Source organism: Corvus cornix, chromosome 1, assembly GCF_000738735.6.
Source record: "Corvus cornix cornix isolate S_Up_H32 chromosome 1, ASM73873v5, whole genome shotgun sequence".
Lineage (NCBI taxonomy): Eukaryota > Metazoa > Chordata > Aves > Passeriformes > Corvidae > Corvus > Corvus cornix.
Genome location: NC_046332.1, coordinates 80,143,457 through 80,160,908, shown reverse-complemented (window position 1 = coordinate 80,160,908; position 17,452 = coordinate 80,143,457). Strand labels below are relative to the sequence as shown.

The 17,452-nt window shown below is 37.3% G+C and overlaps 2 protein-coding genes across 3 annotated transcripts in view; one reads left to right on the top strand and one right to left on the bottom strand.

The window, feature by feature from the left end:
* The first annotated feature begins 2,938 nt into the window (after positions 1 to 2,938).
* METTL21C (methyltransferase like 21C) lies at positions 2,939 to 11,602 on the top strand. Its single transcript, XM_019282881.3, has 5 exons — positions 2,939 to 2,955; positions 7,223 to 7,374; positions 8,694 to 8,836; positions 10,386 to 10,503; positions 11,067 to 11,602. The coding sequence occupies exons 2-5, from the start codon at positions 7,233 to 7,235 to the stop codon at positions 11,459 to 11,461; spliced, it is 798 nt and encodes a 265-aa protein (XP_019138426.1). The 5' UTR covers positions 2,939 to 2,955; positions 7,223 to 7,232; the 3' UTR covers positions 11,462 to 11,602.
* TPP2 (tripeptidyl peptidase 2) overlaps positions 9,405 to 17,452 on the bottom strand; it is a 55,376-nt gene continuing 47,328 nt past the window's right edge. For both annotated transcript variants that reach the window (XM_039563180.1, XM_039563232.1), the window contains 2 exons: positions 13,335 to 13,454; positions 9,405 to 12,709 (listed from right to left, as the gene is read on the bottom strand). In XM_039563180.1, coding sequence (XP_039419114.1) covers positions 12,620 to 12,709; positions 13,335 to 13,454 — 210 coding nt within the window. In that variant the 3' untranslated portion in view covers positions 9,405 to 12,619. The remainder of the gene's footprint in view (positions 12,710 to 13,334; positions 13,455 to 17,452) is intronic.

Below are 17,452 nucleotides of genomic sequence, written 5' to 3'. Positions count from 1 at the left end.
ACACCTCACATTTGTACAATTTCCTGTGCTTGGGTATCAAGCCTACTTTCAGATGCAGGCACGACATTTTGGTGTGGAGCTGGTAATACCACTGTGGAGTTCTGAGTAATTACCATCTGGTCCTGTTCATCTGTGGTTATCAATTTAACTGACAAGAATATAATTTAACCTTTCTGGCTTAATCTTGCTGTCTTTTGGCATATATCTGGCAGGCTTCTTGCTCCTGATGTGTTAAATGACTGTAAATGACTGTAATCCCTGTTTATCACAATCATTTAAATTTTAATAGTTTTACACCACTTTTATGCTGTAATTGCTATTGTTAACAGCAGAGGAACTTTAAATTTGTTCTAAAATTGAAACACTGTAATCTATAATCCAATAATATGAATACAATTTTACTCTGCCTATACACTGAAGAGAATGCTACTGCTGAGTTCAGTGACAGAGCCAGGAAAAATACTCTTCCCAGCTTTCCTGATAGTTTAATAGCACTAAATGGGAAAAAGACCCACACTACCAATTAGGTTTCACATTACCAGACTTAACACACCCCCCAAACCTATGCAAGCTACACAATTCACATTAAAATACACACATTCTAAAAATACTTGAAGTTTGCTTTACTTGATCACATTTGGCAGCCTGTTGCATTTTGTCTTCCACCAATGGTCTAAATGGCAAAATTCCCATGAGTGTTTAGAGAAACAGAAAAGCCAACCAAATAAGTCAGAGCTTTGTGGAACTGGACGTTGAACTAATAACTGAAAAATGCCCTTTTACACATAGAACTGAGGTGATGTAATGCCCTCAGCCTGCCCATTCACAGAAGTCTGGAGAAATTTTAATTCCCTGGGGCTACCTGTGGGATGTGCCCAGCCACTGCCCTGGAGGGATGTCTGCTGAGATAAGAGACTTCGCAATCGCCCAGCAGGACTCCCTGGAAAGGACTTTGAGTCATGGTGGGGAAAAGTAGACCCACAATCCTTTGGGATACCCTATGCAGATCATTCTGTAACCCATTGGTCTATCCCAGACCCTCTGTAATCCATTGGTCCCCTTGCTGATCCCCTGTATCCCTATAAAAGAAGACCAGCTCGCCTCTGTAGAGGAGAGAGCTCATCCCTGGCCTTCCCTTCGCCGGAGGGAACCCACAATAAAGCTACCTTCGTGCGGAACCAGCCATATGGGTCTTCTCATCTCTCTCTCCGGTCTGGTTTGGCCTGGAGGCTGCCCTGCAGAGCTGAGCTGGAATCACGAGCTGATAATCACTAAAGAGCTGACAGCTTCTGCAAGGGCCCTCCTGCCAGCAGCTGAGGGAAGACACCGGGCCTCGGGAAGGCGATTCCTTTTGGGACCATCTCCCCGGACCGGTCACCTCTTCCTGGGTCACAGCCTCGGACCCCACCACCAGCTGTAATAGCTACCCGTCCAGACAACACTCATTTTCAATGTTAAACAAGAAATAATTGGAAGTTGAGTGTGGAACCAGAAGTATTTATAGAAATTATATAGTAAATATATGTCAACAAAAGCTACAATTCAGAGTATCAGTGCTGATTCCTCCATGAGTTATAAAAAAAAATGAAGCCATGCCTGCATGATTCATAAATAAGCTGTAACACTGTCCCTACAGTTGCTATCCTTGCTACAAGAGACACAACACAGAGTAAGCCAATTCCTCTGATTTCATTTAACAAATAAACTGTTTATGTCCAGCACCAGCCCCATTCCAAAGCTTAGGACAGAACTTTGACAGCAGCACCAGTCGGAGCTACATTCACCCCTGGTGACAAATACAATAAACATGACAGTGGGAACATGCCTGCTCAAAAGACCACGTCTTAAAAAAGCCATGGCAGTCATTCCAACAGCAGCTTATCTTCATATTTCCAATAACAGCTACTGACCTACCTCAGGACCACTCACTTCCACTACTTGTAAAGTCAGGCAGGTCTGTGGAATGCAATGTTTACAATATCAACTTAATACGGTCACTATCTTAATACTAGTTCCCAAGTATAAATTAAAAAGTATCTTTTAACTATCAAATTTCAGAGGAAATAAACTGATGAGCATTTGAATGTGGAGCCAAGTGTTTTCTGTCCTTGGTGTGACTCCTAGAGACACACAGCAGCCCACACATGGAACAGCTGCCATGACACAAAAGGTTCGTTTTTTACCTTTGCCACTCCTCAGAAGAGCATTGCCCGAATTCAAAAGCTGTTCACTCCAAAATGAAAACACCTATAAATTGAGTTAAAAATCTGCATTCCCTCTGCCTCCCCCATTTCTTTCGCCAGCCTTCAGCTCTTCATTTATTATCCAGGGGTTATTTTCTAGCTTTATGACTTTGAAAGTAGCTTTTAAATTTTTCTGTCCTCTAATGGGATTGAATTTCTTCTGGCAGAATCTTTGCAAAGAAGGAGAAGGGAGGGCAGAAGGGCAGCAAAAGAAAAACAGGAATATAAACCTCTCAAATTCTTGAGATGTGTAAGGAATACACATCTGGTTCATCTTCAACATCTATGACATCCATCTGTTTTAAAACAATCAGCTGGAAGATCTTCTGATGAAAGTGGGATTTTCATGATTTTCATTTGTTTTGCGCCCTCTTGCACTGGATATGACCTGCACTGAAGATGATGAGAAAGTTGTTTTTTCCTTAGGACTGACACTTCCCCATACTGTCTGTGACTCAGGATGAGGAGGGTACCCACAGCTTCCCCAGCCAGACGTTCAGCAGGGCAAGGAAGACTTGACCTTTTCCTGGTAGTGGGAGCTTCATGACCTTTCCCCTATGCTTGGGCTGCTGCCAAGTGGCCACACTCATTATTTATGTGCTAGTTTGCCCACAGTAAGTTGCTTGCATGGTTCAGCTCTGCTGATGTAAGGCGAACACAGGGAACACGTCATCTGCAAAAACAGAACCAGAGTCTGGAGGAGCCAAGAAAGGTTTGTATGCTTGGGACTTCAAAGTCCAAAAGAGTTTTGATTTTGTACTGCACATGTGGAAGACTTAAGTGTAACACGGTAAGTTCTTCGAGCACTGCCTGGTAATGTTACTCTAAATAACCTGCAATCCGACTGGCTGGAGGGGAAAGTTATTCTTTTCAGGTGCACGCCTGTATAAAAACCTCTGGAGCGTGCATCCACCCACAGGAAACTTCCCGTGGCCTCTGCCACATCAGGTACCCACACAGCTGCCCAGCTAACCTCGCCTGACATGCCTTTGTGTTCCCTGCTAACTAACAACAGAAATACCTTTGTCTGAATTCTTGTATTTCATTCAGGTCAGCTCTGTGAGCCAACAGAATCCAGCTCTCTGTTTCGTGCAGAGTGACGGTCACTAGCTTGGGGTATTTGGGTGCATTTACCTTGGAGATTCAAATGTCACATAGATTTACTGTAGTGATGTTCCTAGCATTGACATTTCCTTTATTTCCTACCATTTATATTGTTGGTGGTTTTTTTTAATCTAGTGCATGATAACATGAGAAAATTGCATGAGCTCTAAGAAACAGATGTTAACATATGGTAAGTGTATGGTTAAGCCCAATCTTGCAACGAACAGACTGCAATTGCATTCTCCATGTAAGCAAATGAAATTGGCTTTTGCCCAAATATTTCAGACTAACCCAGAGTACACTGTGCAAGTCTGTGCTGAGATGAAACACATTTCAGCAGAGTTGTGTTTACAGCTGAAGACCCAGAGACATAGCACTGCTCACTAACCTACTTTTTTTTGGCCACGTAGCTGGATATTAAAAGCTCTTTCTGAGCATCGATTTCAGCAGTTTAAGAGGCACAAAATTTATTCTTACAGGGGATAAATTGTTACCTTAAGGTTTATCATCATCTTACAATTTGCCCCTGTTTCATTACCTTGTTAATTTTATGTAATATTGTCAAATAGATATAGTTTTGTGAATTATTCTTTCTTCCTTAGGTTCTGAAGAAATCAAATGTGATTTTCTAAGTTTTGTTCACGACAGATTAAGACTATTAATGAAGTCAATACTGGTTTGAAAGAATTTAGATAATTATTTCCCAACATGACTTATTTGGAAAAAAACCTAGTTGCTAATATTCAGAAAGAGCCAATATTTTCTAAGGGAACAGATTTTGCTTGCAACGTCATCAAACTAAAATTCTTTTAGAGATATATAATTTTCAGTAAAACATGGATCAGAAAAATGTCAAAACAGGGAGAAATGGGGGTTTTTTTGTAATTCTAGGAGTGCAGCAGCAACTTGAACATATTACACATAGAGAATGCAATAATGCAAACATTACCTATTTGCAAACAGCTTCTCAATACCCACTTGTGCCTGTAGTCTTCATGAACAGTTTGTCATTTAAAATGATAAATAAAGCTGTACACCATTAAGGCCAAGACACTAATATACTTGAATTCTTGGTTTTATAAGACTAAAGCTGTCCTGTAGTTTGCAGCTAAAAAAACCCTTACTTATAACTCCTATGAAATATATAATTGAATAATTATGGCAGCAGAATAAATGTGCGTATATATCCATATATATGCACTTATAAACCCCTTTCTGTTTAGCAAAAGCTACACCTCTACAAGATATTATTATAGCATCTAGAAGCTCCAGCCATAAACCAGAGCCCAGTGTGTCAGGTGACATACAAACACAGAGTGCATAGTGTTTATCCCCCAAATCACCACCTAAGAACCCAGGTAACTGATGGACTTAAGGACCACACCAGCAGCAGGGTAACCACTGGTGCGGATTTGAGGCCTCATGATCATTTTAAGGGATTTAGTGAAACCAGCAAAGTTTCTTTATAAATATTTAAGCAGATTCCCATTTTAGGGGAACTCAAAGGACAAAGTGAGGGAAAGCATAACAATTTTTAATTTGAAAATGTAACATAACAAGTCTAATCAAGTTAGAGCTCTGAATGATAATAGGGTATACATACATATCAGGATCAGAGATACAATTTTATTTGCTGTAGGCGCTTAATAGATGATTCACAAATTTGTATTTATTAAGCATGATTCCAAGCTATTTTCTGGAATTCACCCACAGCCAACTGAAATTTTGGCCTGTTGTAGTAAGAACTTGTTTAAGCAAGGAAAAAAAAATACAGGGGGATCACTTTCCACCCAAACTGACAAATTAACAGTTTACTCATTCAATGAGCCTTCTGGTTTTATAAATAGTAGAGTACTGGACAAGGTAAAGTTTTCTCCTGCTTTTTAGTTCCAGGATTGGCTTTTTCAGTTAAATAGCACAAATGTCATGCAAAAGAGCCTTACAAAAAACCTCACCAAAACAAACAAAATACTCACCCAAAAACCCCCAAATATGAGAATGTAGTGCTCTGCATGTTTCAATATAAAATGTTCAGAAGACTATATCTTCAACCAAATGCTTCCCAGCTGTAGCCATCACCATTTCTGACAGATTCTTCTCTTTTCATTATGTACCCTCCCAATTGCACAAGTCTGAAAATATTTTCACAGAGATTTCCGAGAACATTAGAATATGAACAGATTTTATTCTAGCTTAAGGCATGAAAAGGAGCCATTGCTCAAGTCCAGAAGCCTATTTTTGATTAAATGAGAAATCATTGCTGTTGGAAGAAGGCACACTGTCACACGTGGAATGTGAACATGGATGCACTCACTCATGTCAGGAAATGCAGTAACTGCACCATTAACTTCAGTCTCTTACCTACCATCATCGTACCTCGAATCACACACAATGGGGGAAAGCCAGATCTTGTTACTAGCCAGATGGAGACCCTCTGAAGAAAAAAAAAAACTCGTGCAGAAATCGATTTAAAGCACTTTAAAGCACTCTTTTCTGTAAGAGTACAAAATCACTGCCAAGACTGAGCAAATGCAGTGTCAGAGGAATTAGAACAGAAATCACGTCCTTGTGAATAAACACAGCAGCTGATATAAGGAATGTATCAGGTATCAGTAGAACTGTAATGGTGTCAATATCATGTGCAAATTAAATCACCCACGTAAGTCAGCAGTCACACTGCTCCTTAAAAAACTACCTGCAGGCATTGCTAAACCTCTTGGCCATTGGCAAAGATTTACTCCTTTCCAGCCAGGATACCTAAACCAGCCTCCTGCAGTATGATGCAACCCAAACAAATGATACAACACTTTGTCTGCAGTGCCTGTGGCTGGAAAGAGCAAATATGCGGTCTCAAGAATGAGCAGAATGGACAAATGTTTTTATCCTGGATAAAAACATAGCTCACTCCAGCCATCATGTTATGTGGCAAAGGTGAACTTGTACAGCCTCTGGCCAGAGCAAGTCCTGAACCTTTTGCTCTTTAAATATAGATGTGTCTGTGTATATATCTACAGCTATCTATATGTACCTCCACACACTCACAGATATATGCATATACATAGGTGCTTCACTGAAGAAAACTCTAGTCAAGCAAAAAATTCCACTGACCTATTTCTCCCCAAGTAAATCTACATCAAGTCCTGTTCCTGCTTTTATTGATGTTAGCTGGTATCAAGCAGTTCCTTCTTAGGTTGGGTGCTGCCTGTACACTGAGGAGGCACAGTCATTCATAACAGAGTTATCCAAAAAGCTTCATGGATTCAATCTTCTCACTGCAATGATTTCCTGACTGCCATCTGCATACTCTGCAGTTCACTGCATTTCAGTGTAACTGAGTTAGCTGTTCTGCAGGAAAAGACAGAGAAGAGAAGGCAACGCTATGCAAGGAGACAAAATCAAGAGCACTGGCTGCAGCAAATGAAACAGTTTTATCTCTGGAATCATAGTCCCAAGTTTTTTGAAAATAGTAAATTACACAGCTAAAAAGTCACAGACATGAAAAGACAGGTTTTTTTCTCAGCTATTGCTTCAACTGATAAGAGTAGCTCAATTTTCAGACTGACTAGTGGTATCAATTCAGTGACATAATGTCAAGCTTCTGCATAAATGATAAAATAAACACAATAATAAAAATGATAAATGAGATATTAATAAAAATTCTGAGAGCATTACTACATTTCCAGAAACTGCTTGTACCACCCAGTGGAGCGGGGCTGTTACATTTCATCCTGTCCCTTCAATCCATCACTGGAAAAAAAAAAACCAAAAGGCCACCAAAGCCCACCCAAACTACTCAATCTCCTTTTCCAGTCATATTTCATATGAAGAGAGTGCCTGCAAGATTTTATAGTATTACTTTTCCCATTCTATTTCAGCTCTTTTGCCATGATCTCTGCACAGCAGCCACCATTCCCCAACAAAACTGAAGGAACAATGGACTGCCAATCCAAGGAAGAAGAAACCTGTGAAGAGCAGTGTGACTCTGAAAACTGCACTTGCAGCTCCAAGCACGTAGAATCCAACACAGGTTTAATCCAATTTAAATACTGCAATTGCTATGGCATGCTAGCATATCATATTTTGATTTTTGTCAGTCTTCAAATACAGTAGATGTCATCATGTCCCTTTTCCTTTGATATCCAATTTTCCCCATTATTTCCCCTTATGTTTGCACATATTATCAGATCAAATCTACAAAAATACCCCATTGCCATAATTAAGATAAATATTTAAAAAGGTCTTTGGATTTTACTTAGACATCTAAGAATTATTTCTCAATTACAATCAGAGATATGGCTATCATATGCATTGATTGGGCTGGCACTGTTAAAGCTGTGGTATTACAAATTTCAACAGGCTAAACTGCTCCAACAGCTACCAAGGATTCCAGGCAGGCATCAATTAAAATTCCTGCAAGCCAGAGCAAAATTTTCCCTTGCAGTTAATTCTACACATATCCTGCTAACAGGCTTCCAACAAAAGTTCAGTCATTCAGAATAGTGTCCTCATTTTCAGTGACATCAGATGGAACAGTTCAGCACAGATCTGAAAAACTTCTCCCACGAGCCTCCTTGCTATGATGAGACAGCCTAGGACAACTGTAGCACTGACTAGCTGAATCACATTGTGTATGTCAACATAAAAGTGTCTTACAACCCTCCTTCTGTGGAAGGATGCTTAAAAAACAACTACTAAGTGTAAGGTTTTCTTCAATGTGAGATGCAAATCCCAAGTCCTTCTTACGTAAAAAGCAGCTTGCTGTTCTGGAGCTGCTGGCCTCACAAACAAAATCTACAGCACAAACACCGAAATACAAGCTAACTTGGTCCTGAAAGTCTTCTAGCTGTTATTATATGGAATATAATTTTATATTCCATATACGAGTTTTATATTTGAATTGTTAGCTTTTCCTAAAAGGCTCATTTCTATCTCTAAATTGCTCATTTGAACACCTAGAATGGCAGGAAATGACCATTGTTCCTTTCACTCCCTGGCCAGACAGACTGTCTTGTTTTTGGACAGCAACTAGTCTTCACTGAAGGGGTGGTCAGGCATTGGAACAGGCTGCTCAGGGAAGTGGTGGAATCACCACCCACAGAAGTGTTCAAAAGATGCATAGATGTGGCATTTGGGGACGCATTTTAGTGATGAACATAGTGGTGCTGGGTTGGTTAATGGTTGGATTTGATGATCTTCGAGATCTTTCCCAAACTTAGCAATTCTATGACTCGAGACCAATGTCCCGAGAACTTTTCTAGTCCATGTGCCCACACATACTGTTTTTGTAAAATACTTTTTACCCTTTAACAAGTTGCTCACAAACACATGAAATCTTTTCTCTCACAGGCTCACCAGTAACTCTTAAAATACTGCAGAACTGGGTTCCTAAAGTTTCACACTACTTTGATAAGGAGCACTACACGTACGCTGGCCACCAGATTGTCATTCAGGAGTCCATAGAACACTTTGGAGCTGTGGTATGGCCAGGGGTGAGTACACAAGACCACACACAGAAAGCTGACGTAACACAAGAGCAAACCAGGACAGGACAGCAGCACACAAATATTAAGGAAGCTTTCTTAGATGATGCTTCTGACAATGGAAGTTTCCCTTCCATATGCAGAATTAAGTCCTTCAGCAAAAAGCTCTGCCTTAGGGTAATTTGTCAGTTTATGCCAAAAGGACTACAGCACCAAAGGTTTTGTACATTGGATGTAGGGATTGAAAAAAAACTCAGTAAGGGAACTCAGGAAGAAACATTCCGCTTCCTCCATGCTTCCAATCAGTCACCGCTGGGAAGTAAATAATCAGCAGTATAAAAAGGAGGCTGAAAAAGAAAACTGTGAGAGATTAAGTAAGTAAAGGATGTTATAATGATTAAATATACTTATTTTAAAGAAAAGGCTGGAACAGTTTCATTACAGTATGGAAAATCATACTTTTAAGCAGTTCTTCAGTCTCTGCTTCTCCTGCTCTTAAAAACAGAATTTTATGCAGACTAAGAAAACTGCCTTTGAGGGAAGAGAGGGTCAACTGATAAAGACATGAAAATTAGGATTTCAAACTTTTTCAGATCCACATTTATTTAAAAAGCTCACAAAAAAATGGCAGACAATTTCAAAACAATAGAGAGCATATGGGTGGGTGAAACAGTATCTTATTTTGAAATGTCAGATCGTCAATTCTCACATTAATCAAGTGTCAGAATGCAGATGGTAAACTCTCCAAGAAAATTGAGAGGTTGCACAAATTGGACTGGTGATTCATTAGCTGTCAGCTTTCCCAGAGCAGGTAGACAGTGTTGCATTATGAAAAGCACAAGAGTTAAAACAGTAATACAATTCTAAAGAAGAGAAGCAAAAGGGGGAAGACAGTTTCTTTGGCATCAGTTTATGTTGTTTATAAACAGCCCATTTATATTCTACTAACTGACAAAATCTTTACGAAGGCCTGATAATATTTCCATACAGTGTTGTTTGGTTTTTTTCCAACAGTTATACTACTATCAATAAACAAGTGTTGAGTTTGTAAATAACCAATTTTTAATATTTTGTTTGCTAAAAAAATTGTAACAAAAAAATGTTTTCAAAAAATCTCTGCTGAAGCCTGAATTTACTTTATGATAGCGATAGTATAGCATAACACTTGTGATAATAAACCAGAACATTACTTTCTACATATTGTTAAACTTTGCTGTTCTGACTGTATGGTTCACATCTTAACACTGCCTATCCCTGTGGGTCCCTTCCAACTCAGCTTATTCTATGATTCTGTCTTGAGCTGGCAGAGGACTCATGCAGAAGTGTGTAGTAAATCCATATCACATAAACTTAAAACGAAAAATAAACTGCTTTAATTTTTTTTATATATAAAAAAACCAGGATACATCACAATTCTTCCCATATTACATTTTTGTTATACCTTTCAGTGTTGCTCGTTATACTAAAAAAAAAAACAACACCCTTGTATAAAAACATCTAATGAATTTTTGTGCAACTTAGCTGTTACCCTCTTATGGATATGTGTTAACCATTTTAGGCACTGGCTTTATCTCAATATCTGGAATCAAATCAAGAACAATTCAACCTCAAAGACAAAAAAGTTTTGGAAATTGGTGCTGGAACAGGCTTGCTTTCCATTGTGGCCTGTATCTTAGGTTGGTAAACTTGTATTTCCTTTTGGATTTCTAGTGAAAGATGATCTAGCTCTGCCCTTGTGAATTTAAGGCAATGAAACAACAGTTGAAGTAAACTTTGTCACTGTTTTTTGGGTTTTTTCTTTTTTTTTTTAATGAAAATTATTGTAAAATACTGTTTTGTTAACTAAGTAACTACCCTAGTTATTGGGGAGGGGGAGGCTGGACCAGTTATGCAGATTAAGTTTTATACAAGTTCAACTACATGCCTATGAATTTTGCCCTCTCTCAAGTGAAAGGATGAGAGGAAATAGCCATTAGTTGTGCCAGGGCAGTTCAGATTTGATATCAGAAAATTTTTTTTATTTTACAGAAAGGGTGGTTAGGCATTCGAATAAGTTGACCAGGGAGGTGGTGGAATCACTGTCTCTGGAAGCATCCAAAAGGCGTCTGGATGTGGGACTTGGGGATATGGTTTACGGGTGGTTATGGTGGTGCTGGGTTCATGGTTGGACAGATGATCTTGAAGGTCTCTTCCAACCTTAGTGATTTTGTGAATTTAAACAAACTCATGTTTTCTTTAGGAGCTCACGTTACAGCTACTGATTTGCCTGAAGTTCTTGACAATCTCTCATATAATATTTCAAGAAATACGAAGAACTTGAATATCCACAAACCTGAAGTGAGAAAACTGGTATGGGGAGAAGGCCTCAATGAAGACTTTCCTGTATCAACTTACCATTATGATTTCATACTGGCAACTGATGTTGTGTACCATCATGCAGCTCTGGACCCCCTGCTAGCAACAATGGTGTACTTTTGTAAGCCAGGAACAGTATTACTATGGGCAAATAAGTTCAGATTCAGTACAGACTATGAATTTTTGGAAAAAGTTTGCAATATATTTAATACAACCATTTTAGCAGAATTTCCAGAATCAAATGTCAAGCTGCTTAAAGCCACAGTAAGAGAGAATTAAAGAGAGAACTATTACTGATCTTGATTTAGTGGCAGCACCTCACAGTTTGGAATGCTTTCCAGGATTATGTTGCACCTTCTGTGCATTTATGGTTGTAAAGTTGCAGATGCATCTAAGTTTTGCACTGCAAGTATGGAAAAACCAGCAAGGCAAAAGATACAGCAATTTGTCTCTGGTTGATACATACGATCTGTTCAAACTGACCAATTCCCCTCCACTGAAGGAACCATGTTAGTAAGAAGGCTTTAACAAAAAACATTGATCTTCTGGGCTGCACTGAACCTCTGTTGTTTGTAAGCTGCTTTCTTTCAGCAAGTTTTATTTATGTACTCATCCAGAAACCAATACAATTTTTAGCTTCATTATTTTTATTAATTATAAAAACCTTTTAAAGTATCAGAGTTAACATGGTGGTTTTTTGATCTTCAACTTTGCACATTTATTCTGCTGTGTTTTATATTTTTAACATTAATAAACATCTATGTATAGCTTTACAGTATCTGATCAAGATGTAACTGTCTGGCACTTTTAAACATGTATCAGCCTGTCCTACATCCCCAGCTTCACCAGGATTTCTGAGTTTGCCTGAAATCACTCCAAAATGAAAATTTACAAGAGTACTATGCATCAGCAATTCTGAGAAACATTGTAACAGTTTGAGAGGTTGAATTTTTCTTAAAAACATTAAATGTAAACTCTTGCAAACAATACAGGTGTACATTACTTTCATCTAATAAGTAAGATTGTAGCTACTCTTGAAGTAGCTTTAAGGCCTTCATACAATTGAAATTAAGATCAAACATGTTAAAATTCAGTGTACCATAAAAAATACAGAACTTTTACAGGTTTGCAGTTAAAAGTAACAATTCAGAACCTAACATGCATGCAGTAATTCTTCCCAAACTAATTCCAAATCCTCAATGTTGGCAGTTCTGGCACATCCATTGCCAGCAATGGGATGCACAATAAGGAAACTCCCTGATGACAGGAGTTAGGTTAACAGGTATTAAGCCATACTCAGGTGCCTTTACTGATAAATACACACAATTTAATAATCAGCATTCAGTAATGAAAACATGCGTTCGAATAAAAAGTCAAATTTCTCTTTTCCTATCCTGTCCCATATAAAATCATTTTAATTTTACAATTTTCGATTCTCTAGAATACACAATAATCAGGTGGATACATGACAGGAAGCCAATTTGCAGTGAAAGTTGCACAATGAGTCCATCCAAGCAACTTCATTAGCTGAAAAAAAAAAAAGCACACATTAAAGAATGAGTCTTACTCTTTTTAACATCTAAATCTAAACAAACACTGCACTGATATCAACATCTTACTAAAAGTGTCTACTATCAGAAAGACAACAGATTAGAGATCTGGTGAGCTTTGAATTCCTTAGTCCTGAAAGGGGGACCCCTCCTCCCCATTCTATATGATCTACATTCTCTAAATGTAATGCACAAGAATTTAATGATAGGAATTCCCATTGATTCTCCATTAAATTCTACTAGCAGTAGTTATGATTAATAATAGTAAAAAATAACAGTGGTAAACAGCAACATAAGGGGATTTTTATGCAGGTATCTTTGACTAAGTTGTCTCTACTTCTTTTATGCCTCAAAGTAAGTTCCAGAAAGTAAATCTGCTAAAAAAGACAGTTACTCAAAAACGAGTTATTCTAGAAAAAGGAAGAAAAAAAATCACTATTTAAAATGAAGGCCGAGTTACAAAACCTGGAAAAAGTTAAAATGTTACATTCAGTGCTTTCTAAAATGAGAAGACTACAAAAAATTCCAGAAGACTTATATCTGACTTCTGAAAGCTTATGCAGCAGGAACACAGCCCCATTACTTGAGCAAATGTTCCTTACCTGAATGCAGTTTTTTAAGTTGTCCTTTGTTGGCTTTTCTTCTGCAAGTTTGGTGGCAAACTTGAGACCTCTTCCATACATTTTATTTACCAATGCATGCTTATAGGCAAAAGTCAAAACCTACAATGCAAATTAAAAAAAACCCGAACAAATTAGGTATCTTAATATCTTACAAGGCTTAACAAGTAATATCAAATTCTGTTCAGGTAGCAGAAGTGATTCAAACAAAGTAGAACATTTACACAAGATAGCTTTCTCTTTGCAGTATAACAGATGATTCACAGTAGTCATAAACATGAACTTCCTAGAGACTATTTCTGAGTTCACAAACATATTTGACTTCAGAACTTCTTATGTAACACAGATATCACTATTTTAATTTTTTGTCACATTTCTAGCTTCTTTAGATTTTCATTCTCTGCAGGCAACCATATGGCATATTAAAAAGATAATTAAAGAATCACCAACCAGGCAGGTATATTTTTGACCCAGAGAAGCAAAAACCAAATTGAGAATTTTAATGCCTAGGTAGTCACAAACTTACTGCAGAAACAAGTACGAATGTACACAGTGAATGATATATACAGACAAAGACAGAGAAATGTACGTAATTATAAACAAGCAATGAAGACAGGTAAGCATGAAGACAAGCCTCAAGTTTTAGGTCAGCTCCTCACTATTGGTAATTTTTTAAGAAGAGATTATAAAAAAGCTCCTTCTTGAGAACACTATTTCTAAAAAACCATCTTAAACTCCTTACCAATGCAATGCTTCACATGAGCAAATCAATGTGTCTACCTAAGAACTACTGTAAAATAAATCAGGTTCTTAACACCCAAACACTGACAATGTTCAGGGTGTTGCAAGACTGTTCAAACCATTTCACCAGTTGCAGCACTAAGAACTAGAGCAATCAAGACACTTTCATATATTCCCTTTGGAACACTCAGAGTAAACAAGATACTTTTCATTTTTTACTGAAGAGTGACATAGCAGTAAAGTTGGTGAATATGGTATGTGTCTGTTGTTGGAAGTGTTTATGAAATCTTTTATTAGAGCTTGCTATTCATTGCCCCTCATTCATTACAACATTTTCCTTTGCTCTGACTCCACAATAAAGGTTGAAGACTTCCCACTTAAAATGTCCCATTAAGAAAAGCTAACAAAATCCCCTCAAGGATGTTCAGGAATACGTTTTACATTACAGAAAAAAACCTAAGTATTTCTCAAGAATATACACATTAAGGAACCAGAGATCTGAATCTTGCAAGGAGTGAAGAACCTGTCTAGTTTCAGCAGCCTGAACACTTCCATTTTAACGTTAATCACATGCACAAGTCTTTGCAGGATCAATAAATAGTTAAAAGATAAAAAAGAAATAAACCTAATTATCAAGCAAGTCAAGGTATAATTCTGAAGCTCCAAGATACTATGCCAAGTACTCAAGAGTTGCTCATTCTTCTTCTGTCTTCAAATACTTATTTTGCTGTGTGGAAATATTACTTAAGCTGTTGTAGCTTACAACACACACATATATGCAACAATGAGCATACAGCACCATTCACATATACAATTTTCCAAATATTGCTATTGGAAAAATACTCTGCATGCTGCATTCTCCATCCAATTATTTTGGATATTTTCCTAAAGCAAAACACATTAGCAAACATTTCTGAAAAACTGCTCAGTGGATCCATTAGCAGACTTAGTTAGCTAAACTAAACTAAAAAAAAAAAAAAAAATTCCTTCTGTAAAAGATGATAGAACCACAAAACAAAACAAAACAAAGAACCAAACAAAAAAAAAATCAAATGAAAAATGCATTGGAGCTCTCAGCAAATATAACATATCGGAGGCTAACCAGAAATAATGTCACTGCTCTATGAAGAAAGCTCTTACCTGACCCTGTAAGTTTTGAATGGTTATTGAACATCAGTGATAAAGGCAGGAGGAAAGCCACTTGACAGCATTTCTTTCGTAACAGGGCTTCCTAGAGTTTTTATGGCAAGAAAACAAAGCATTTTACGAAATACCCTTGCTCCGGCCAAGTAAAAGGTTGGGTATTTCTAAATGAGAAAAAGGTTCTCTGCTGAACCAAAAGGTTGAAAACAATGCTCCAAGAGCTCTTGACATAAGACAATAATTGCTGTCTTAGTGTTTGGAGAAAAACCCCCAATCAACTGTATACAAGCTCAGCAAAACTACTAAAAATTCATTAGCACTTTAGAAGTTACGTACAATGCAGGAGTTGCTTTAAAATCAGAATTTGTTTACAAACAAAAGATGTTAGATAAGAAACAGTACTTTACAACTTATACACATATTGGCCAAATTAAGCCTTATAGATAAAATACTGCAAGCTTTATAAGATCACAGAAGTAAAGGTTATGATTCCTTGATATGTGTAAGGAAAAGGTAAACTGGAGTGCCATTAAGATATAACAGAGAAAACAGCTGCTATCTGAATGTATAAAACCATCAAATAAACCTATTTGTATTATCCAAGACCTAATTGTTAGATGAAAGAATAGTAATGAATTCGAAGTATTTGATATTATTTCATAACTATATAATGAAATCATAAATTATGTAATAAAAATAATGAAGGCCAGCTTTTGCATAACAAGTAATATGGCCCAGAAACAGTACAAAGAGCAATAAAAGGGTACTGAGAAAAGGCAGCGCATACTTCTAGGATACTGGAGGGAAAAATCACTGTTAGATACTTTATTTCCCAAGCTAATGGCCTGGAATACTATGTGTGGGAGCCAGACCCATGAAAGTGTTTGGATGTCCACCTCCTAACTAGCTGCCTAACTTGCCATTGGCTATAAAGATACATATTTAGGACAGTAAAATGCTGAAATGATCTCTCCCAAGAAATTTGTGAGGCTGAAGTATTTAAAAGCCAGAAAACACTCTTAAAAAAAGTACGTTTGAATCCAGCAATACTAAAACACCTAATGAAACTTTTCTAGTATCCAAATGCTGTTATCTACGGAAACAGACTTGCATAATCAATTAATTAATCATTTAAAGAGTTGATTAAAAAACACCTGTATTTACAGACAGTTAAAATACTAGGTTAAACAATATAATCTGTAGGTAACATACTCCAGTTACTTGTAAAAACACTGAAGTTGTAATTTCTACAATTCCCAACAAACAAGCTTTTTCAGGTTCATATACATCTATGGTAATAAACTAAGCTTTTTTAGCTACATTTGTTGATTTTTCTCTGCTCTATTAACTGCCCTATTATAAATAAAACCTACATTAATATAAAAAAATTTACTCATTTTTAAGAGAGGGAGGGGAGTTAAGGGAATCAAATGTCCAGCAACACATTTTTGGCAGTGACTGAATAAAATCAGCTGGAAGAGACAGCTGCATCTGACAATGCAAACAGTATCAGGAAAAACAACCCAAGCTAAAGATGTTTAAAAGATAGGACAGAAAGGTACGGGCCTTTTACTTGTTTTTAAACTTATTTTTAAATGTTGAGGGGCATTAAATTCTACAGATTGGTCATTCCCAATAACATACAACATCCCACTACTCTCCTGTAGCAGTTGTGTTTAAAACTGAGGATTTTGGCCTACAAAATTTAAAGCCATGTTCTAGGAAAAAGAACTAAAGTGCCATTATAAACATGTTAGCATAATCAATCAAGTACTTGCTGCATAAAGTTGTCTTAACTGGAGTCTATTTGAAATGCTTTTGTGTACACAGGGGACATAAATATTTTCTTTCATGTTTTGTTTAAAATGAACCTTCAGACAATAGCTGAAAGTATGAACAAATGCACTTACTATCAAAAGTAAAGTTACTTCCCTACATACTTGCTACAATATGGGGAAAAGCAAGTTACTTCAATGACAAACAGACAATTCAAAAGAAGTAACAAATGCCCTGTGGTGCCCAAGTGCTATATCTGCAGAGGAGAGATGAAACAAGGGACAGTATTTTATTTACTAGAAGGTGAGCAGAAACACACAGAAAAGTGATGATGCTCTTGATTCCTCTTTAGAAACAACCTAAAAGAACACATGGTCTCTCTCGGTTTTCAAAAATTTACTTAGTTTTTTAATTACTGACAGCTGCATGAACTTTGATTT